We start from the raw sequence: 22,816 nt of genomic DNA, 5'->3' as shown, positions 1-22,816 counted from the left end.
GTTACAATTTTGAGGGTCAATCGTTTCCGGATTTTTTTCAAAAATTTCTCCAAAGTTTCCTGTAGAAATTCATCCATGACTTTTCTCAAAAAAATTACCTAGATGTTCTTCAAGAAATTCCTCCAAAGAAATATCTCCAGGGTTTTCTTGAAACATTCCTCCAGTGATTTTTTCAGGGTCCTTATTCAACAGATTTCTTCAGAAATTATTCCATGATTTCCTTCAGGAATTGCTACAGAGATTCCTTCAGAAATTCCTTCATGGATTCCTGGAATTCATCGAGGGATTCCTTCAAGAATTCATCTAGAGATTTCTTCAGAAATTCCTCCAGGGATTCCTTCAGAAACCTTTAAAGATTCCATTAGGAATACGTCCGACAAGTCCTTCAGGTGTATTTCTAGCGATGCCTTCAGGAATTTCTCCAAAGATTCTTTAGGAAATTCCTTCAGATATTCCTCCAAGTATTCCTTCAGAAATTTCTCTAGAGATTTCTTAAGAAATTCCTCCAGATAGCCCTTCAGAGATTCCTTCAGGAAGTTCTTCAGAGATTTTTTAAGGAATTCCTCCAGATATTCCTTCAGGAATTCCTCCAGAGATTCCTTCAGGAATTTCTCCAGAGATTTTTTTTATGAATTCCTCCAAGAATTTCTTAAGGAATTCCACAAGAGAATCCTTCAGGGATTCTTCCAGAGATTCTTTCAGCAATGCCTTCAGAGATTTTTTCAGGAGTTCCTTCAGAGATTTCTTCAGTAATTCCTCCAGTGATTCTTTCAAGAATTCCTCCAGATATTCCTTCAGAAATTTCTCTAGAGATTTCCTAAGAAATTCCTCCAGATATTCAGAGATTCTGTTAAGAATTAAATCGATTAATTGCGCAGAAGCGCCCATTTCTAAAAAGACATGTGTCACCCAATACTAAATAAAAAGATTGTTGTTGTTTTGTTACCGAGAAGAGCAAACGTGCTTTTTATTTTCTCCTGAGTAAAACTCCCGGAATTATCAGTAGTGTGGACATTTTTGGTCCAAAATTCGAACCGGATTGTGTCCGGGAGTGTTCTCCGCGCGGTCAAGCCGGAAAAAGTGAGAGGGTCGTATTACTCCTGCGGGAAATACGATTTCGCGTTCGCGCATCGCAACGAGCTGCATCCGGACGCGGCTTCCATTGAGTGCTTGGGGTTCCTAACCTCAATTTCGTTCGCTTCCACAACGAGTGTGGAACGCATCGACTTTCGCGGAAGTCCGGTCTGTTGCGGAGTGAGAAGAAGCACCGACTCCCGTGAAAGCCGGTCGGACAATCGTGTGTGTGTGAAAAAAGCACCATCCTGCGGGACTGGTCGAACATTTGTGATGCGAAAAGCGACGGTCATCGTAAATGCCGTCCGAACATAGTGAGAAGTGAGAGACTTGCTCCGCCGTCGTGAGACGCGGACGAAGTGAGAAAAACAAAACAAACAAAATAAACAAAGTGAAGTCAGATGACGGAAGAAAATACACCATCGTCGACACCGCGAGGAAGAGGCAGAGGAAACGTAGTGCATTCTCCGATCGACGAGCAAAAACGGAAGCAGGAACAACGTCGACAGCAATCAATGGCAGAAATAAAGGTGCATGCCCTAACGGCTCGGCGAAAGTCCGTTGTGGCAAAGCTCCAGCGCGTAAAGGATCTCCTGGACGGAGCCGCAAACAACAGTGTTTACCATCTGGAGACATACTTGCGACGTGTGGATTCGTGCTACGACGAGTACAACGCAATTCAAAATGAGATTTACACCGAGTTTCCCGATCAGCGATTGGAGCAGGAGCAGTTTTTCATCGAATTCGAGATGGTGTACGAAGATCTTCGAGTTGAACTTTGTCAAGCGATTGATGAGCTCCGGAAGAATGATGATCCCGCTAAGCTGGCAGTTGCAGAAGTCGTACATCGTCAACCAGCTGTCGTGAATCAATTGCCTGGATTGCCAAACGTTCCTCTACCGGTTTTCGATGGCGCGTATGAGAAGTGGTTCCGCTTCAAACAGCTGTTTGAGGACCTAATGCAAAAGCATCCCCATCTTTCTGATGCAACCAAGCTGCACTACTTACAGCAATGCCTGAAGGGGAAAGCGGAGAGCGTGCTGAGTGACCAGATCGTAAACGATAATAATTTTCAAATCGCTTGGAACGTGCTAGAAGAACGGTTCGAAAATCAAAGAACCATCGTTGACGTGCACATCGGTGGACTGCTGAATCTCCGGAGAATGTCGAGGGAAAGCTCCAGTGAACTGCGTCAGCTCGTCGATGATTGCAGTCGGCATGTAGAAGCACTGAAATTCCATGCGCTGCCGATGCAAGGAATGTCGGAACAACTAGTGATTTCGCTTCTAACATCCAAACTGGACAGTGTCACTGTAGCGCTGTGGGAGAATAGCGTGAAACCGAAGGAACTTCCGAAATACAAGCAAACACTGGAGTTCCTGCAAAATCGTTGCTTCGTTCTTGAGCGTTGTGAGGCGAAATCCAAGTGCAAGTTTCCGGAAGCGAGTAAACCGAAGATGCTGACATCTGCGGCAAAACCAACGCAGCGGGTGCATGCCGTTCAAGCAGCTGAGGACGTGTGTTCGGTGTGTGATGGCAGTCATAGTGTGAACAAGTGCGATGCGCTGAAGCAGATGCCCATGAACGACAGGATGGCGAAGATCAAGGAACGACAGCTGTGTTTCAATTGCCTGAAACGCGGCCACCGAGTTGGACAATGCAGGCAGAGGCGTCGCGTCCGCATGTGCAACATGTGCATTACACGTGTAGCTAAAATTGAAATTTCGTGAAAAAATATGTTTGACACCCATATTATGTTTCTAGTTCAAAACCGAATTAGCGACATTTTTTCTTTGACTTCCGCTGCGTTTGCCTTGCGTTAAACACAATGTCGGAAGTGGGGCGCTGTATAGAGCACCTGGTGTACAATACAGCGCCCCACTTCCGACATTGTGTTTAACGCAAAGCAAAAGCAGCGGAAGTCAAAGAAAAAATGTCGCTAATTCGGTTTTGAACTGGAAACATAATATGAATTTATCGGAAAAGTGTGTAACGATTTATTTCAGCTTCCCCCTATCTTTACTATCCCCAACATCGCGCGCAAACCACATGACGAGCGAGAAGCAACTTGCATAAAAGTAACGCGGGAATCGCGATCTTGCACACTCTGAAAGAGGAAACATCTTATTGGAAAGCGGCCCTAGTGCGATAGTGTGTATAGGTAGGCAAAGCGGCACCCATCTGCTACGCACCGCTTTCGCTTGGCTTCCAAACAGCAACACGGAAACCTCGGTTGGAAACGCTCTGGCGCATATCGTATTCGCGTAGTGGTTTAACAGTATTGGTTGCTGGCTGAGAAAAATTTCAAACACATAGGCACCCAACGTGTGTCATCGCTTTGGTGCACTTGATGCTTTTTCGCATGGCTTTTGCAAACGGTGATGCGGCGCTCACTGTTTCGTACTGATCTCTCGCGCTAAAACGTTTCGCTCTCCCAGTAGGGTGGTCGAAAGCTACAAATTCAAATAGCGCTACAAGTTATTTTGTCAATGAAGATTCGAGAATAACTTCTGATTATAAACTCTAATGCTAGAAATACGTATTTGTCAAAATGTACCGTTCTTAGATCGATCGCATATTGCCTAAACAGAAATCTTAAAACCTTTAAAAATGAGTTTGAATTCGCTTTGAGGTATTATAATTCACGAAACGATAAACCGTTCAGCATGATTTTCACTCGGCTCGATCCGCTTTCAGGGTGGCTGTGTTTATAAGTAGAAAAAGTTACGAAAATCAACTAAAATGTAGCACAATTGCGAAATTACTGAAATTATTATGAGTGGGAAACAAATTCAACAGTTGTCAAACAAGCACAACCAAATTGGCAGTACGTCTCCAGGGAAAACTAGTACATTTTAAATATCGTCACAATGTCAGATACTAACTGTATTTAGATTGTATGAAGTTTCAAACTAGACAAAGTTATTTTCCCAAATGAAAATAGACAGTTTCTGTGATCGATTAAGATCGACAGTTTTGGATGTGATAAACATTGAATTGTCGACTAACAACTATTTTTATTATTAGATTTCCATAGAGTAAACCGTATTAAATTTTGAACGGTTAGCGGTAAAATTATAGTACCCTCATACGAGAAGTTTAACCATTAAAAAAAGATCCCATAAAGTGAACTGGAGTGAAAATCAATTTATGGCCGTATAGCCTGTCCCAGATTAATGACAAGTCCAAGCTCACAAATAAACTAGTACTTGTGTATGTCCAAAAAGGGGAAACTTTATTAGAAGTAGGTTAGGGAATCAAATTTTAATAGTATCGTTCCGATTAAAATTATAATGATCAATCAGGCAAAATTTAACCCTCGAGCGATCGCGCTGTTGTATTTTGTACAACACGTTGAAAAAATCTCGCTTTTTGTACTCAGCATTAGCGTGGTGCTGACGCAGGTAGTCAACCGCGCGAGTTACGGAAGGTTAATATGTTTTTTAACATAAAAAAATACTTATGAATGGTAAGGAAATGGGATGGAGGGTGGTTTGAGATGTCTAATAACTGGTCTACATAATTTATGGAAAATCTGCAAGTGCACATGTGGCTAAACGAGGCACGCGACGCCTCTGAATGCAGGTCACGAGTGTGCACGGTTAGTGGTTGCGGAAAACGGCACCATACCCTATTGCATTATGAGAACGTTTCGCCGGAACAGCAGATTGCAACCGCAGTCACCGATGAACAGAAGGGTACTAGCACTCCACAGTCAGGACACACGGGCACAGCTAGCCCAACAATTTCCAACGTCAGCACCGTGATGTCATCGCAACGGGTTTGTGAGAAGGAAGTTCTGCTTTCAACGGCTGTTGTGGAGGTGCAAGATGCTCATGGATCGTACCACCTTTGCCGCGCCTTGTTAGACTCGGGCTCGCAGTCAAACTTCCTTGCTGAATCTGTCGTTCGTCAACTGCGGTTGCAGAGAGAACGAGTTCGAGCGCCTGTGATCGGGATAAGTGGAGAGAAGCGTATCGTGACGCACCAAGCCGTTGCGAAGGTGAAGTCGACTCAGCAAGCTGCTGCCTGGACCCTCGAGTTTCTAGTGGTTCCGCAAGTTACCGGTTGTCTGCCTACTCGGAAGTTAGACATCTCGCAGTGGCAGTTGCCATCTGAAGTGCATCTAGCGGATCCCAGGTTCAACGTTCCAGCCAAGGTAGACATGCTCATAGGAGCGGAGGTGTTCTTCGAGTTGCTGCTGTCGGAGCATTTGAAGCTTAGGGATTGTCAAGTTACGCTATGGAACAGTAAGCTGGGATGGATTGTGAGTGGAGCAATTACGAGCATTCAGCGAACAGTTGCGGTATCGAACGTAGATTGCTCGGAAACATCGGAATCGAACCTGGACATTCTTGTGCAACGATTCTGGGACCAGGAAGAAGTTGCAGAAACGATGAAGGTCAACATGGAAGATGAGCAGTGTTTGCAGCATTTTGCCAAGACATATCGGCGCGAAGAAGGTCGTTTTGTGGTCCGTCTGCCATTCCGGGACAATTTGAATCAGCTGGGAGAATCCCGAGCCATGGCAGAGCGGCGATTCTATCAACAAGAGAAAAGGCTCAATGCGAACGTCGATCTCAAGCAGCAGTACTCCGCCTTTATGAACGAGTACATAACTTTGGGACATTGTGTGAAGGTTGATGATACTGGAACTCCTGGATTCTACTTGCCACACCATGCTATCGTCAAACCATCAAGCTCGACCACCAAACTGCGCGTGGTATTTGACGGGTCAGCACGGTCGGACACCAACGTCGCATTGAACGACGTGCTGATGAGTGGACCCGCTATCCAAGACACTCTTGCGGCAATAGTTCTGCGGTCCCGGAAACACAAGTTCCTGTTCACCGCGGACGTGATCAAGATGTTCCGACAAGTGCGAGTGGATGATAGAGATACGTGCTACCAGCGAGTGTTGTATAGAGAGGATCCCAATGCGAAGCTGGATGCTTTCGAGTTAAAAACGGTCACATACGGCACGTCATGTGCGCCGTTTTGTGCAACCGCCTGCTTGAGACAGTTGGCCATAGACGACGGAGAGCAGTTTCCACTTGGAGCTCGTGTGGTGGAGAAGGACGTCTATATGGACGATGCAATATCCGGAGCCGATACATTGGAGGACGCATTGGAGTGCCAATCGCAGCTCATCACTCTACTGGAACGAGGAGGCTTCAAGCTCCACAAGTGGTGCGCAAATGCTCCTGAACTTTTGGAACGTATTCCGGAAAAGGACAGAGAGCAGCAAGTGAAAATAGAAGATCAGCAATTCAACGATGTAATCAAGACCCTAGGTCTCCTGTGGGACGCATCAGCGGACGTGTTCTTGTTTCGAATTCGAGGCAACGAGGAGTCTCCGGATTACTACACGAAGCGACTTGTTTTGTCGGAGACGGCGAAGATATTTGACCCCCTAGGTCTACTGGAGCCGGTCACAGTACAAGCGAAACTCTTCGTTCAGCAGCTATGGTCGTTGGAGTTGAATTGGGACGAGCCGATTCCCGATGAGCTGGAGATAGCGTGGAGGCGATTCAAGAATCAGTTGCAGCGAATTAATGAGATCCGAATCCCACGCAGAATAGTAGCAGACGACGCCACAGGGTTCGAAATACACGGGTTTTCGGATGCCAGCAAGAAGGCGTTTGGAGCATGTGTGTACCTGCGAAGTATCAAGAAAGACGGGTCTTCTACGATGCAGTTGCTCAGCAGCAAAACTCGTGTTACTCCACTACCTACGAAACCTGGAAGCAAAAGAGCAAGAAGACCGTATACTGCACCGAGAGCTGAGCTTTGTGGTGCTCTTCTGTTGTCGAAGCTTATCGCGAATGTATTGAAGGCCCTGGATATGGTAATCGACAAGGTGATATTGTGGTGCGATTCCCAAATCGTACTGTGCTGGCTCAACAAGTCGGCCGCCAGTCTAGAAGTCTTCGTGGGCAGCCGAGTTCGAGAGATTAACCAACTAACACGCAACTACCAGTGGCGCTACGTCAGCACAACCGCAAATCCTGCTGATTTGGCTTCCAGAGGAGTCTCTCCGGACGATCTACTGTATTCGAATCTCTGGTGGCACGGTCCTGTGATGCTCCAGCAGTGTGAAGATCCCTACGTGCCATCCGAACTACCCACCTTCAGCGACGAGCAGCTCGAAATTATGGATCCTACCTACTGTCAACTGGTCGTGCGCTCTGATCCGTGCGAGCTACTGACAAGACACAGCAGTTTTCGAAAACTACAGCGAATCGTTGCCTACGTGTACCGGTTCGTGAACAACTGTCGGAAGGTGAAGGCTGACCGGTCAACCGGGGTACTTACGGTATCGGAACTACGTCGTGCAACGTTGAAGGTCATCTGGAAGGTGCAGCGAGAAGGATTTGCCGAAGAGATTCAGATGTTGCAGAGTGGAAGGACAAGTCAAAGTAAGTTGCTGCAGCTGTCTCCGTTCCTCGACACCGACGGGCTGCTACGAGTCGGTGGCCGTCTGAAGCATGCAAGGATTCCGTTTCAACGAAAGCATCAGCTGCTGTTGCCATCTGGACATCACGTGACAAGGATTCTGATTGAGTCGTTGCATAAGGAACATCTGCACGTGGGCCAACAAGGTCTACTAGCCATCGTTCGAAACCGTTACTGGCCGATAAGGGGTAAAATCGTTGTGCGGCAAGTTGTTAAGAAGTGTGTGCGTTGCTTCCGGATGAAACCTCCGGAAATAGAGCAGCTGATGGGAAATCTGCCGGAATACCGCGTTGTACCTGCCCCAGCATTTGCTAGAACCGGCATTGATTATGCAGGACCCATCTACATCAAGCGAGGTCGTGGTCAGGTACGCGTGAAGGCCTATATTGCGCTTTTCATTTGTATGAGCACAAAGGCCATACATTTGGAGGTCGCGTCTGACCTTACAACCGAGGCATTTCTGGCAACCCTACAGCGCTTCGTCGGCAGAAGAGGCACCCCTGAGCAGCTTTACTCGGACAATGCCACAAATTTTTGTGGAGCGCAATCCGAGTTAACAGAACTGTACCAGCTTTTCAAGACGCAACAGGCATCCGTGAAGATTAACCAGTTCTGTGAGGCGAAAGAGATACAATGGTCCTTCATTCCGCCCCGCTCGCCCAACTTTGGCGGGATTTGGGAAGCTGGGGTGAAGGCGGCCAAATCGTTGCTGAAGAAGGTACTGTGTGAAACTTCGTTGACCTACGAGGAGCTAACAACGGTGGTCGTACAAATAGAGGCGATACTCAATTCGCGGCCGATGACTCCGTTAACGAACGATCCAAATGACTTGACAGCATTGACCCCTGCTCACTTTTTGGTGGGTCGTGAACTCACCTCTCCTCCTGAACCGAACTATGAGGAAGTTAAGGTATCGTCGTTGTCGCGCTGGCAGTATCTTCGGCGGCAAAAACAGGTGTTCTGGTCGAGATGGTCGTCGGAGTACCTCAACGAACTTCAGCCAAGGGGTAAATGGTACAAGGAGAAGTTGGTTATCAAACCTGGAATGTTGGTGGTCCTGCGAGAGGAGAACATGGCTCCACAGCAATGGCGCCTTGGACGGATTGTGCAGATTCATCCCGGCTCGGACAACATCGTTCGAGTAGTCACCGTCAGGACAGCGAATGGTGAAGTGAAGAGGGCAATTGGAAAGATTGCGGTTCTACCGATTGATGATAACTCCTTGTAAGGATTGTTGGACACTACGTGCCAACCGGGGGGGAGGATGTTAAGAATTAAATCGATTAATTGCGCAGAAGCGCCCATTTCTAAAAAGACATGTGTCACCCAATACTAAATAAAAAGATTGTTGTTGTTTTGTTACCGAGAAGAGCAAACGTGCTTTTTATTTTCTCCTGAGTAAAACTCCCGGAATTATCAGTAGTGTGGACAGATTCCTTCAGGAATTCCTGCAGAGATTCCTTCAGGAATTCCTTCACCGATTCTTTCAGGAATACCTTAAGAGATTCCCTCAGGAATTCCTCCCAGAAATTTCCCAGAGATTTTTTTTATGAATTCCTCCAGGGATTTCTTAAGCAATTCCACAAAAGAACCCTTCAGGAATTCCTCCAGAGATTCCTCCAAGAATTCTTCTAGAGATTCTTAAGGAACTCCTTTAGAGATTCCTTCAGGAATTCCTTAAGAGATTCTTTCAGATATTCCTTCAGGATTTTTTCCAGAGATTCTTTCAGGAATTTCTCCGGAGATTTTTTTCAGGTATTCATCTAGAGATTTCTTCAGGAATTCCTGCAGAGATTCCTTCAGGAATTCCTGCAGAGATTCCTTCAGGAATTCTTGCAGAGATTCCTTCAGGAATTCCTGCAGAGATTCCTTCAGGAATTCCTGCAGAGATTCCTTCAGGAATTCCTGCAGAGATTCCTTCAGGAATTCCTGCAGGGATTCCTTCAGAAACTCCTGCAGGGATTCCTTCAGCAATTCCTGCAGATATTCCTTCAGGATTTCCTGCAGAGATTCCTTTAGGAATTCCTGCAAAGATTCCTTCAGGAATTCCTCCAGGGATTCCTTCAAGAATTCCTTCAGGGATTCCTTCAGGAATTCCTCCAGGGATTCCTTTAGAAATTCCTCCAGGGATTCCCTTAGGAGTTCCTCCAGGGATTCCTTCAGGAATTCCTCCAGAGATTCCTTCAGGGATTCTTCCAAGGATTCCTCCATGAATTCCTCCAGGAATTCCTCCAGAGTTTCCTCCAGGAATTCCTCCAGGGATTCCTCTAGTAATTCCTCCAGGGATTCTTCTAGTAATTCCTCCAGGAATTCCTCTAGCAATTCCTCCAAGGATTCCTCTAGGAATTCCTCCAGGACTCCCTCCAGGAATTCTTGCAGGAATCTCTCTAGGAATTCCTACAGGAATTCCTCCAGGAACTCCTCCAGGAATCCCTAGTCTAACCTAGTCATCTAGGAATTCCTCCAAGGATTCCTCCAGGAATTCTTCCAAGGATTCCTCCAGGAATTCCTCCAAGGATTCCTCCAGCGATTCCTCCAAGAATTCCTCCAGGACTCCTTGCAGGAATTCCTGCAACAACTCCTTCAGGGATTGTAGTACTAATCTGCCCCAAGAACTGCAGGATACACCCTCTAGATTATTCCTGCAATTTCTCATGGAAATTTGTCCAGCCCATTCCTTCAGGGATTTCCGTCTGTTTCAAGCTGTTTTTCGCGAGTACTCCTTACCATCTAACCGTCACTTCTCTTCATTCCTTCTTCAGGTCTACTTCTGGACCGGATCGCCTGCCCTGCCCGCCTCCGAAGACGGCTTCCAGCCGATGCCATCGGTTACGATTAGACCGGCCGACGACGCCCATCTCCCCACGGCGAACACCTGCATCTCCCGGCTGTACATCCCGCTCTACTCCAGCAAGGCGGTTCTCCGACATAAGCTGCTACTGGCGATAAAAACGAAAAACTTTGGATTCGTTTAAGAGATGATTGCCCCTTTCGAATCATCAAGAGAATGGAGACTAAACACCACGCCCCCTCAGCACCTATTTAGCCTGTTGTACCAAATTGTTGTTTGGACCAGTGATATATGAAGAAGAAACAGAAAGAGATAACTATAGCCAACCCCCCTAAGAAGTGTGCACGCACGATCAATGAAATTGACGAACGAGCTGTATTTCCGTATACAACTTTTCATTCCGCTTCTTTTGTATGTAAATAGATATATTCGGTTGATTGGCGTTTGATTTGCAAATTAAAAACCTACGTTTTACTGAAACTCCGCTTTTGCAGTTGCGATTTGTCGTGTAAAATACATAAAACTCAAGCAAAGATACACCCTCGGTGATTATATATTAGACTAACACGATACTCGGAGAACGGAGAGAAACAATGGGCGAAGAGCAGTTCTACCAACCTTGTGGAAGCAAGCAAAAAAGCAGTAATAAGACACGCGTTCACTTAGTTGTGCGTCTCTGGCCTCCTGGAGTTGCCTCCGGGGCGAGTCGAAGCAAAGCAGCATAAAAGCTACTCAATGATGTGTCGCGTTTTAATGTGATTGAATCATTTATATATTCGATATAAATGCATCTTTAAGTAAATTTATATATATTTATCATATACAAGGATACACAATTACTATTACTACAACTAAACTACTATTACCACTATCCTAAGCGCAAAGATCTTTATCAAAATCACCGCTAACTAGACAGGCAGACATCGTAGATAGAATTACATAGGTTCAGTTCTAATGTTAAATTAGCAATCGAATTATGAGACCACAGAAAGTAAAGAGGGTGTGCTGATAGGGGATGCAGCAGCCACAACGCTGACCAACTCAGGCGAACGCGTTTCCGGAAGAGTTTTACCACTGGGCCAAGTGCGTACGGCTCTCTCCGAATTGTATTGACCCCAACATTGTAGCTTGAGAAAATAAATCAGCATTCAGTAGCTGCAACCTCGATCGTAGAACCAATTATTTTGTTATCATTCTTATTGAACGTTCTTTCTATTAAGTTTCAACGATAGAGCAAAACATTTTTTTTGTTTAGTAATTTATATCATACTATTATTATTATTGTAACACGGCATTCTTCATTATTTGTTGAAAAGCTTTCGGTTCTTTATATTCTTCTGTTTCATTTGCAAATTAACCAGCAAACATCCATAGTCTCACCTAAAACGCTGCTAAAGCACACCTACGCAGCACATCATACAGTCGATGTACCTATCTATACCACGCAGCAGCAGACACCACGTGACACCGAGGAAGAGACGACAAGTCAGTCCTAGAGTAATAATCAAACGGAACTCCCCGCCCGCCCTCTGTCTGTTAACTCTCTCTCTCACACACACAACACATGCGCACTGTACTAGAATGGTGTTTAATCGGAAATGATATCAAACTGTTACAACTCAAAACAAGATACAATACAATAAGCCAACTGAACTATTAATTCGTAATTTCAAAGAAATACATTTTAAACACATGTAAAACACAGTGTTGATGCGAATTTGGTTTTCTGCTTGGAGTAAGGAAAGAAATGCCATTCTATGAAATTGGGCTGAAAAATTCGAGACCTAGCACCTTGCATACAGTGCTACACGTGGGAACTGGATAAGACTAGGGATTCACTTGGGGAATCGCTACGGTCAATTGAACGAAAAACGTCGTTTTTTAAACTTTGAAAAGCTTGTGCACTCTCAATTTTCAACCAAATCAGCTCAAATTTTGGGAGAAGGCTTAGAATCTGGTTACGACATTCCCAGTTGTGCATTTGGACGAGTCGGACGTGTGCTCCGTATCTCACCACGCGATAGACCTCGTATAAGTGGAGTTTTTCCCCCGCAAGTGCGGAAGGTTTTTTATATCGTACGTTTTCCTGCTTGTGCGAAGTGTAGTGTCGCAAGGTGGTATCCAGCGCAACCCGGGAAGCGAGGTGCTTGCATCATCGTACATCAAAGAAGAAGCATCGCATCCAAGAAAGTCATCTTTATCGCCATCATCAGCCCCTCCGTCATCGAAGAGGACGGCGGCGACGGGTGCGAAGGCAGACGCGACGGACAGCTTTACCATCGACCTGCCTGTGATAAATATCTACAGTAAAACCTCCATGAGTCGATATTGAAGGGACCTTCGACTCAAGGAAATATCGAGTAGTGGAACAAAAATCCTTTGGGAAGCTTTTTAGGGGGACCATCATAGTAACCCAGAAATTATTTTTCAGTGTGGAAAAAATTACCTCCATGAGTCGATATCGAGTCAAGGAACATCGACTCATGGAGGTTCGACTGTACCTGCTTCGGTCAGATAAGTATCACTCTTTCGATACACTCTTTTGTCCGCCCAATTTGTTTTGATCGCTTTTGTCTATTGTATCCCCAGTCCACATTCGACCACGTGTTTTTTTTTTGACATCCATAACAGTGGTTCCCAAACTACTGTATACGGGTAAGGGTGTACAAACTGTAAATAACGGACCATTTTTTTTTGTTTTTTTTTATTAGCTATTTTTTCTTTTTTTTTTTTCAATACCGTTTTTTTGCATCCTACAGGGTGCGCTAAAATAAACATAAGAATTGAATTCGTATATTATTAGTACAAGTTTTTTTTTTTTTTTTTTCTATATATTATTAACATTGTTTGTTTTACAAACCAAACAGTTGTCGTCCTAAGGAAGAAAGTGCACTGTAAATACTTTAGGGTTTTTCTCTTCCTCTTTTGCACTTTTGAGTTATTTTCCATAAATTTGTTTCCACATGGACGATTCGATTGGAGGCGAAACGCCTCCTAATGATATCATTGCTCGTACGCGGTTTTATCAGCCATCTTCGCCTGGACCTTGGGTTGTCTATTTCCGGCGCAAATGCAAACCATTGAATATGCTTTCGATTTCTCGAGAGCTGACGCGTAAGTATCCTGGGACCGTTATTCACCAAGTGAAAGCATCCAAGCTGCGTGTTACCGCACCTAGCTACAAAGCAGCAAATGAAATTGCTCAACACGAAGCGTTTACTGTTGAATACGCCGTCTATGTGCCAGCACGAGAAGTGGAGGTGGAGGGGAAGATCCTCGACGAAATGCTGACATGTGAGGACATCAAGACCGGCTTTGGTCGATTCAAAAATAGGTCAATTCCTGATGTGGCTATCCTAGACTGTAAACGCTTATCTAAGGTTTCCATGGAAGGAAATAAAAAGGTGTACTCGCCTTCAGCGTTTTTTCGAGTGACTTTTCCAGGTTCCGTCCTCCCGGAATTTGTTGTAATTGATGGTGGTTTTTACCCAGTGCATCTTTTTAGGCCGAAGGTTTTTAATTGTACCAAATGCAAGCAGTTTGGTCACAGTGATAGCTTTTGCGACAACAAGCCCCGTTGTGGCAAATGCAACCAAGCTCATTTGGAGGACTCTTGCACACAGGAAGCGGAAAAATGTAGCTACTGTGGCGGAGATCCACACGACTTGCAAGTTTGCCCGGCTTACAAAAGACGCATTCGAAATGAGAGTCGCTCTATTATAAGGCGCTCCAAGCAGACCTATGCGGAGATGGTGAAATCTTTTAAAACACCAGATTCCGTGTCTGAATCAGCTGTCCCAGTTGAAAATCCCTATCAGGAGTTGTCTTCCGATGATCAGGACGATGGCGAAACTGATGAGGGTGGATCTCTTTCGGAGGTACACGCACCTGGAAAAAGGAAGTCATCATCTTCACCGGGATTGCGCCGAAAGGTCTTTTTGAAGTCTTCCCTCAAAAGTTTGCCTAATGTCAAAGGGGACGGGGTAAACTTAAAAACTCCGAAGAATCAGGTTCCTCTAGCTTCAGATCCATGTTGTAGCAAGAACCTGTCACCCCCGTCTCCGCCTGTTAAATACACTTCAAAGAGAAATAATCGACAAGGTAGCAAGAAAAAAGCTACCAAAGTTCCTCGCAATTCAAGCAAGCCTCCTAGACCCAAGCGAGGACTGTTTACTTTTAGGGTTCTCGTGGATCGCTTATATGATGCCCTCAGCCTTCCAGAAACATTTAGAGGCATTATTGATATGTTTATACCTACAGTAGAAGAATATCTTCGGAATCTGACACAATCATGGCCCCTCCTTGCTGCGATCATATCTTTCGATGGATAATTCATCAAGTGAGGTACAAGATATGATCACTGTGCTACAGTGGAACTGTCATAGTCTAAAACCTAAATTAGACCAGTTTAAGTTTTTGATTCACAACTCTGATTGTGATATATTTGCCCTTTGTGAAACATGGCTTTCTTCTGAAGATGAACTCAACTTCCACGATTTTAACATTATACGCCAGGATAGAGATGACCATTATGGGGGAGTTCTTTTGGGGATCAAAAAGACTTACTCATTTTATAGAATTCCAATCGCGACTCATCCTGGCGTAGAAATAGTCGCTTGCCAAATAAACGTAAAGGGTAAAGAACTTTGCGTAGCTTCCGTTTACATTCCTCCAAGAATTTCAATTAACCGCCGTCATCTTTGGAATGCGGTTTCTGCACTATCACATCCAGTTTTAATTCTGGGTGATATGAACGCGCATGGTACAGGGTGGGGCGAACCATATGACGATAATAGAGCGGCCGTTTTCTATGATTTGTGCGACGATTTCAATTTGAACATTTTAAATACAGGTGAAGTGACACGTATTGCATCTGACGGCAAAGAAAGTCGTCTCGACCTATCACTGGGGTCAAGTTCACTATCATTCGATTGCTTGTGGAAGGTAATCGAGGATCCTCATGGTAGTGATCACTTACCCATTATAACCACCATAAAGCATAATAGTGAAAGGTCAGACCATCCAATTCAGGTTCCTTTTGACCTCACAAGGAATATCGATTGGCAAAAGTATGCAGAAGCGGTATCTTTTGGCATCGAATCATTCAATCCCCTCCCACCTTTGGATGAGTATCGATTCCTGTCTGAACTGATATATAAGAGTGCATTAGAATCACAAAAACGACGTGTTCCAAGTGCAACCTTCAAAAGAAGACCAGCCACACTAGGCTGGGATGATGATTGCACCCAGTTGTATCTTAAAAAATCGGATGCTTTCAAAACTTTTCGTAGGCACGGTACCTCAGATCTTTATCAAGAGTACGCAAAGCTCGAAAGACAGTTGAGAAACCTGCTGAAAGCGAAGAAGCGTAGTTATTGGCGACACTTCATTGAGGGTCTCTCAAGAGAAACTTCAATGACAACGCTTTGGAGAGTGGCTCGCAACATGCGAAACCGCTCTTCTTCTAATGAGAGTGACGAATACTCCAACCGTTGGATATTCAGCTTCGCGAAAAAGGTCTGCCCAGACTCAGTCCCAGCACAACCGATTTCTTGGGAAACATCCCCAAGAGACGGTTCTCTGGACAGACCCTTCACTATGCTGGAACTTTCTATGGCTCTTCTTCCATCAAACAATTCCGCTCCGGGACGCGATATGATCAAGTTCAATCTTCTAAAGAATCTCCCAGATATCGCGAAAAGACGATTACTGGACCTGTTCAACTCATTCATGGAGAACAACATCGTTCCGCCAGAATGGAGACAGATCAAAGTAATAGCTATTCAAAAGCCTGGTAAACCAGCGTCTGATCATAATTCATACCGCCCAATTGCTATGTTATCATGTTTAAGGAAATTGTTAGAAAAAATGATCCTATCGCGACTCGACCATTGGGTTGAATCGAATAATTTGCTTTCAAATACACAGTTCGGGTTTCGCAAGGGCAAAGGAACAAACGATTGTCTAGCGTTGCTTTCAACAGATATTCAACTGGCCTTTGCGGAAAAGGAGCAACTGGCTTCAGTTTTCTTGGATATTAAGGGCGCCTTTGATTCAGTTTCCATAGGAATATTGTCAGAAAAACTGCACAATAGTGGACTTCCAGGAATTTTAAATAATTTCTTGTATAATTTGTTGTCAGAAAAACATATGAGTTTCAATCTCGGACAACTGACAACTTCCAGAATTAGTTACATGGGCCTACCCCAAGGCTCATGTTTAAGTCCCTTGCTTTATAATTTTTACGTGAAAGACATTGATAGTTGCTTGGAAGGACAATGCACGCTAAAACTTGCAGATGATGCTGTGGTTTCTCTAAAAGGCCCACATACAGAAATGTTGCAAAGACCACTGCAAAATTCTCTAAATAATCTGTCAATCTGGGCAAGAGATTTAGGGATCGAGTTTGCTCCGCAAAAAACTCAATTGGTTGTGTTTTCTAGAAAGCGCAACCCAGCCCAACTGAAACTCAATCTTTTGGGAATAGAAATCGACCAATCTTTGACTTCGAAATACCTTGGGGTCTGGTTTGATTCAAAAGGCACTTGGGGTACCCAAATCAAGTATTTGGTGCAAAAATGTCAACAAAGGATCAATTTTCTACGCACAATTACCGGAACATGGTGGGGTGCTCACCCGGAAGACCTCATAAAACATTACAAAACGACTATTCTCTCTGTTATTGAGTATGGCTCTTTCTGCTTCCACTCAGCAGCAAACTGCCACCTAATGAAGCTGGAACGAATTCAATATCGTTGTTTGCGTATTGCCCTCGGTTGCATGCACTCAACGCATAATGCGAGCCTAGAGGTCCTGGCAGGGGTGAAACCTCTCCAGAACCGATTCTGGGAGCTCTCGTTAAGGTTACTTATCAAGTGTGGAGTGAGCAACACACTTGTTATTGAAAACTTCGAAGAAATGCTCAATCTGAACACTCAGTCAAAATTCATGAGAATCTATCTTTTCTACATGTCATCTGATATAAGCCTCCCAGGTTATAATCCTCCTCGTGTACACTTCACTAATGACAGTACCTCTGTTAAATACGATCTGTCCATGAAACAAGCTGTTCATGGAATACCAGATCAACTTCGATGTATATCTATTCCTCGCATTTTTAACGAAAAGTACCAAAATGTCAATTCCTGTAAGAGATTCTTCACTGATGGGTCTCGCATAAATGGATCCACTGGTTTCGGTGTTTTCAATGAAAATTTCACCGCCTTCCGCAAACTTCAGGAACCTTGTTCGGTTTATGTTGCTGAGCTGGCAGCAATCAATTTCGCTTTGGGGATGATTTCAAACATGCCCGTAGACCATTTCTTCATCTTCTCGGATAGTCTTAGTTCGATTGAGGCACTCCGGTCGATGAAACCTGTAAAACATCCATCTTACTTTCTTACAAAAATAAGGGAGCAGATGGGTGCACTGGTCGAAAGATCATACAAGATTACCTTTGTATGGGTCCCCTCACATTGCTCAATTTATGGCAATGAGAAGGCGGACTCTCTCGCAAAGGTGGGCGCACAGGAAGGTGAGATCTATGATAGAAGAATTTCACATGATGAATTTTTCCATTTTGTTCGCCAGAGTTCTCTTCAAAGTTGGCAAAATGATTGGCGAGATGGCCAGCTGGGACGGTGGTTACATTCCATTATTCCTAATGTTTCTTTGCGAGTGTGGTGGTATGGTTTGGATGTAAGTCGCAATTTTATTCGCGTGATGTCAAGACTTATGTCCAACCATTACTCGCTAGACGCGCATTTACACAGGATTAACCTCGCGTTGAGCAATGTTTGTACTAAGTGCGGTTCCGGTTATGATGACATCGACCACGTAGTTTGGCAATGCCCGGATAATGACGCCTCCAGAGCGCTACTATTGGATACCCTTGAGGCCCGAGGTAGACAACCCTTTGTTCTTGTGAGAGATGTGTTGGGGACCCGCGATGTCACATACATGGGATGTATTTTCGACTTTCTTCGCTCTGCTGGTATAAAAGTTTAATTCGCTTGTGTTTTCTTCTCCAGTTTTTTTTCTCTGTTTTGTCCTCTTTGTGTTACCAAGCCCATATAGCCGAGGCGGTAAACGCACGGGTATTCAGCATGACCATGCTGAGGGTGACGGGTTCGATTCCCGGTCGGTCCAGGATCTTTTCGTAAAGGAAATTTCCTTGACTTCCTTGGGCATAGAGTATCTTCGTGCCTGCCACACGATATACACATGCAAAATGGTCATTGGCAGAGGAAGCTCTCAGTTAATAACTGTGGAAGTGCTCATAGAACACTAAGCTGAGAAGCAGGCTTTGTCCCAGTGAGGACGTTACGCCAAGAGAGGAGGAGGAGGAGTGTTACCAAGCTGCTCCTGGCCATCCGGAAGACCAAGTCCCAGAACAAGTTGGTACCAACACCACAAGACACCGAATACGCTAGCAAGATGCGATTCACCACCGGATGAGCAGCAGTGAAACCTTTGACCCAATCCTTACCCTGTCCATCCCTCAAAATGTGACCTTCTAACCTCGAGCTGCCACGAGTACCCTGGCTTCCACCCATTACTAACAGATATCATTAAAAAGTTATTACTCTGTATAATGTATACTATTAAGTACAAAGAAAGATCCTCGGCTCCGTAAAGCGTTATACGCGATTGAGCCCCAAATAAATGAACTAGATAAAAAAAAAGACTAGGGATTTTGCAAAAAAAAACTAGATTTTCCAGTCCGAGTGTTCGCCCAGTGCGGACGTGTCCGACTACGCTCTCGTGACAAAAAAGCGATTTTCCGATTTTTTTTCCAGCCCGAACGGCTACACCGTACCAGTTCAGGATTTCGCGTCTTATTCGCGACTTATCCCCAGCTCTTGCCCATCTACTGGAGGTGGCAAGCTTTCAATCGTCGCTGCAGAAGCTAGCAGCAAACCCACCACGACCAATGTCGTCTGCAATGGGTGGGAACATCAACCCGAAGGCAGGCCCATCCACAGCCGTGGACAGTGGTGGACGTGTCGATGACCCCTCGGCCAACTTCCAAGCCAGACTGCTGGCCAACAAGTTTGCCGCGCTCCCGGTCCAACAAGGAAGTTGCTGTCCAGGCAGCGCTGACCAAGCAGCAAATTCACCCGCTGTTCAAGCTCTGTAGCATCGTCTGCTCCACCCAGGTGGACTACAACGCGGTTTCCCTGTACCTGGAGGCCAAAAACCACGAGTACTACACCCATGATTTGCCAGAAGGCAAACCGATGAAGGTGCTCATTCACGGGCTTCCGGACAAGACTCCAGCGGCCATCATGGAGGAACTGTAGGCCGTGAAACTCAAGCCACTGCAAGTTTTCCCCATGCGGCGCATGCAGGATGGGAACCACCGGGACCAGCTGTACCTGGTACACCTGGAGAAGAACTCTGCCACCTTGGCGGACCTCCACAAAATCAAGGCGCTGTTCAGCATCATCGCATTTGGCCACGGAATGCGAAACTGCCACATGAAATCCCGCTGTGGCAAGTGCGCCGGAGCGCATCCCACTGCGTCCTGCCAGCAGATGGAAGAGGGCACCAAGCCAAAGTGTGCCAACTGTGGTGCCAAGCACGAAGGCAGCCACCGCAACTACCCGAATCCCGGCCAACGAAGCTATGCGGCGACGGCCGCCACCCAACCAACCCAGCATGCTCCTCCGCCTGGCTGGGGCAACTACGAACGTCGAGTTCCAACACCGCTCTCCTCCGAAGAGGATTCCCTGTACTCGCCGGAGATCGTCACCGAGTTCACGCGTGACCTATACGAGCAGCTGAGCACTTGCCGCTCCAAGAAGCAACCAATCGACGCCGCTACCATAGTGGTCATGACCTTCCTGACCAAAATGGGTCGTGAAGACACCACCATCCTAGCAAACTGGAACGCTTGTTTGATACAGAACAAAACTCGTGAACTCGCCGAATTCCTTGACGAGAAAGACATTTGTGCTCATTCTGCGAATGGAGTGACGTGAGAAAAGTCGGAGTCGTATATCGAGATGAGGAATCCACTCTCGAATGAAGTGACTCGCCGTGTAAATCAAATGGAGAGTCACCTCATTCGAGTCGAGATTTCTCACCTCGATATACGACTCCGACTTTTCTCACGTCACTCCATTCGCAGAATGAGCACAATTGACATTTGTGCTCATTCTGCGAATGGAGTGACGTGAGAAAAGTCGGAGTCGTATATCGAGGTGAGAAATCTCGACTCGAATGAGGTGACTCTCCATTTGGTTTACACGGTTGAGTCACTTCATTCGAGAGTGGATTCCTCATCTCGATATACGACTCCGACTTCCCTCACGTCACTCCATTCGCAGAATGAGCACAATTGCCGTAATCACAGAGACGCATCTCAAACCGGAGAAAAGCGTCTTCATTCCCGGATATCGAATTGTGAGGCTAGATCGGACTGACTCCAGTGGAGGGGAAGTCGCCGTCGCCTTGCGCCTCAACATCAATTGCCACCTGCTGTCGAGTTTTCGGCTAAACTTCATTGAAGCCCTAGGTGTCGAGGTGGAAACATCTGCTGCCCCAAACAGACCAACTTCACCGATGGGCGGCAACGGCCCTACGTAACGACATCGTCAAGCTGACTCGGCGGCAGTGGCGAACGCCAAACACGAAGCCTGGGGAAACCCTCGAAGAAACCGCAACGGCACCATCCTGCAGCAAGACCTGGAAGAAGGACACTACACATACCCGGTTGAGCAGATCCGGGGCTCACTCGACCATCGACGTGTTCCTCATTAACATGAACGGGAACGTTTCCCAGCCGATCGTTCACCTGGAGCTCAGCTCGGACCACTATCCGGTGGTGGCCGAAGTTAGCTCCTCGATCAATCGGCACACGTTCTCCAGGCGGAACTACCATCAAGCCGACTGGTACCTCTTCCAGCGAAGCGTCAACGAGAACATCAGATACAAGGCCATGTCTGAGACGGTCGAAGACATCGACCGCCAGATGACTGACATCGAGGTGGCCATCTCCTTGGACCGCGAGCAGCATGTGCCGAAGTCCCGACCGGTGAGTAACACCCTACCTATCGATACACTAACCAAAGAGCTGATTCGTTTGCGCAACACCACTCGCAGGCAGTACCAACGCACTGGTCTGCCTGCTTAAAAATCGATGTAAATCACATAAATAAAATCATTAAGGCCAGAAGGGTGGACCTTAGAAACAACGACTTTGCAAATAAGATCCGCTCTCTAAATCACATAAATAAAATCATTAAGGCCAGAAGGGTGGACCTTAGAAACAACGACTTTGCAAATAAGATCCGCTCTCTTACGGACTGTGCTAAGCCGTTCTGGAAGTTGACGAAAATTTTGAAAACTAAATTTCGACCCATTCCACCATTGCGTCCACTGGACAACACCAGCTCTGTGGATCGTTTAATAACCCCTGCTGAGCTAGGCCGGCACTTTATCAGCTCTCACAATCTCGGGCAAGACATTGTCAGCCCGCAGGAAGCTTTCGTCAATGAACTTGCTTCCAACCTTCATCTGATCCCCAACGACTGCTCGGAGGAGTTGGAGATCACAACTAAGGCCCCAGACTTCGACAACATCCTGAACTTGGAGCTCAAGAACTTGAGCTCTCAGTTCTACCAACACCTGGCGCTGATTTTCAATCAGTGCCTTAGATTTAGCTACTTCCCCTCGTCGTGGAAGTCAGCTAAAATCATACCAGTCCCGAAGCCTGGGAAGGATCCTACTTCCCCTAAAAGCTACCGCCCCATCAGCCTTCTCTCAGGGTTATGAAAACTCCTTGAAAAGGCGATCCACAGACGGTTACTTGCTGCAACCAACCACAACAACATCTTACTCGAAGAACAGTTTGGCTTCCGACCCGGTCGTTCCACCGTGCACCAACTGAACCGAGTAACAAACATCCTCAGATGGAACAAGTCTGTGTCCAAAACATCTGCCATGGCCCTGCTAGACGTTGAAAAAGCCTTTGACAATGTCCGGCACGATGGTCTGGTGTACAAACTACAGCGACACCATCTTCCCAGCTTCAGCTACCTGGTGCTATCTGTCGGGCAGGACCTTCAGTGTTTCGATGCATGCTGCAGTCTCTGACGCGCAAGATGTCTCCGCCGGCGTTCCACAGGGAAGCATACTATGTCCACTTCTGTTCAACATAATTACCTTGGACATGCCCCAACTCCCTGAAAATGGATCTCTGTCGCTGTTCGCTGATGATACAGCAGTCGTCCACAACGGTAGGGTAATACGAGCGCTCACGTCGAGACTGCAAAGAAGCCTGAATGTCCTGACAGAGTATTTCACCAGCTGGAAGATTTGTGTCAACGCGGCCAAAACCCAGGCCATCCTCTTCCCCCATTCCAAATCCCCAAGACTTGTTCCGGCTGAGGACTGTAAGATCACCCTCAATGGCTCAACGGTGGAATGGTCGAGCGTAGCTGATTATCTTGGCCTCACCTTAGACAGCAAACTGCTGTTCAGACAACAGAT

General features: G+C 46.0%; 2 protein-coding genes across 9 annotated transcripts in view; both read left to right on the top strand.

The window, feature by feature from the left end:
- LOC109416290 (E3 ubiquitin-protein ligase hyd) overlaps positions 1-12,025 on the top strand; it is a 67,779-nt gene extending 55,754 nt beyond the window's left edge. For all 8 annotated transcript variants that reach the window (XM_019690323.3, XM_019690324.3, XM_029880264.2 and 5 more), the window contains one exon: positions 10,293-12,025. In XM_019690323.3, the coding sequence (XP_019545868.2) occupies positions 10,293-10,505 (213 nt within the window). In that variant the 3' untranslated portion in view covers positions 10,506-12,025. The remainder of the gene's footprint in view (positions 1-10,292) is intronic.
- Positions 19-8,979, top strand: LOC134284035 (uncharacterized). Its single transcript, XM_062842188.1, has 2 exons — positions 19-2,737; positions 4,660-8,979. The coding sequence occupies exons 1-2, from the start codon at positions 1,476-1,478 to the stop codon at positions 8,756-8,758; spliced, it is 5,361 nt and encodes a 1,786-aa protein (XP_062698172.1). The 5' UTR covers positions 19-1,475; the 3' UTR covers positions 8,759-8,979.
- Positions 12,026-22,816: the final 10,791 nt, after the last annotated feature.

Source organism: Aedes albopictus, chromosome 3 (assembly GCF_035046485.1).
Source record: "Aedes albopictus strain Foshan chromosome 3, AalbF5, whole genome shotgun sequence".
Classification (NCBI taxonomy): Eukaryota; Metazoa; Arthropoda; class Insecta; order Diptera; family Culicidae; genus Aedes; species Aedes albopictus.
The sequence above is the reverse complement of the archived record's forward strand: the minus strand, read 5'-3'. Positions and strand labels throughout refer to the sequence as shown.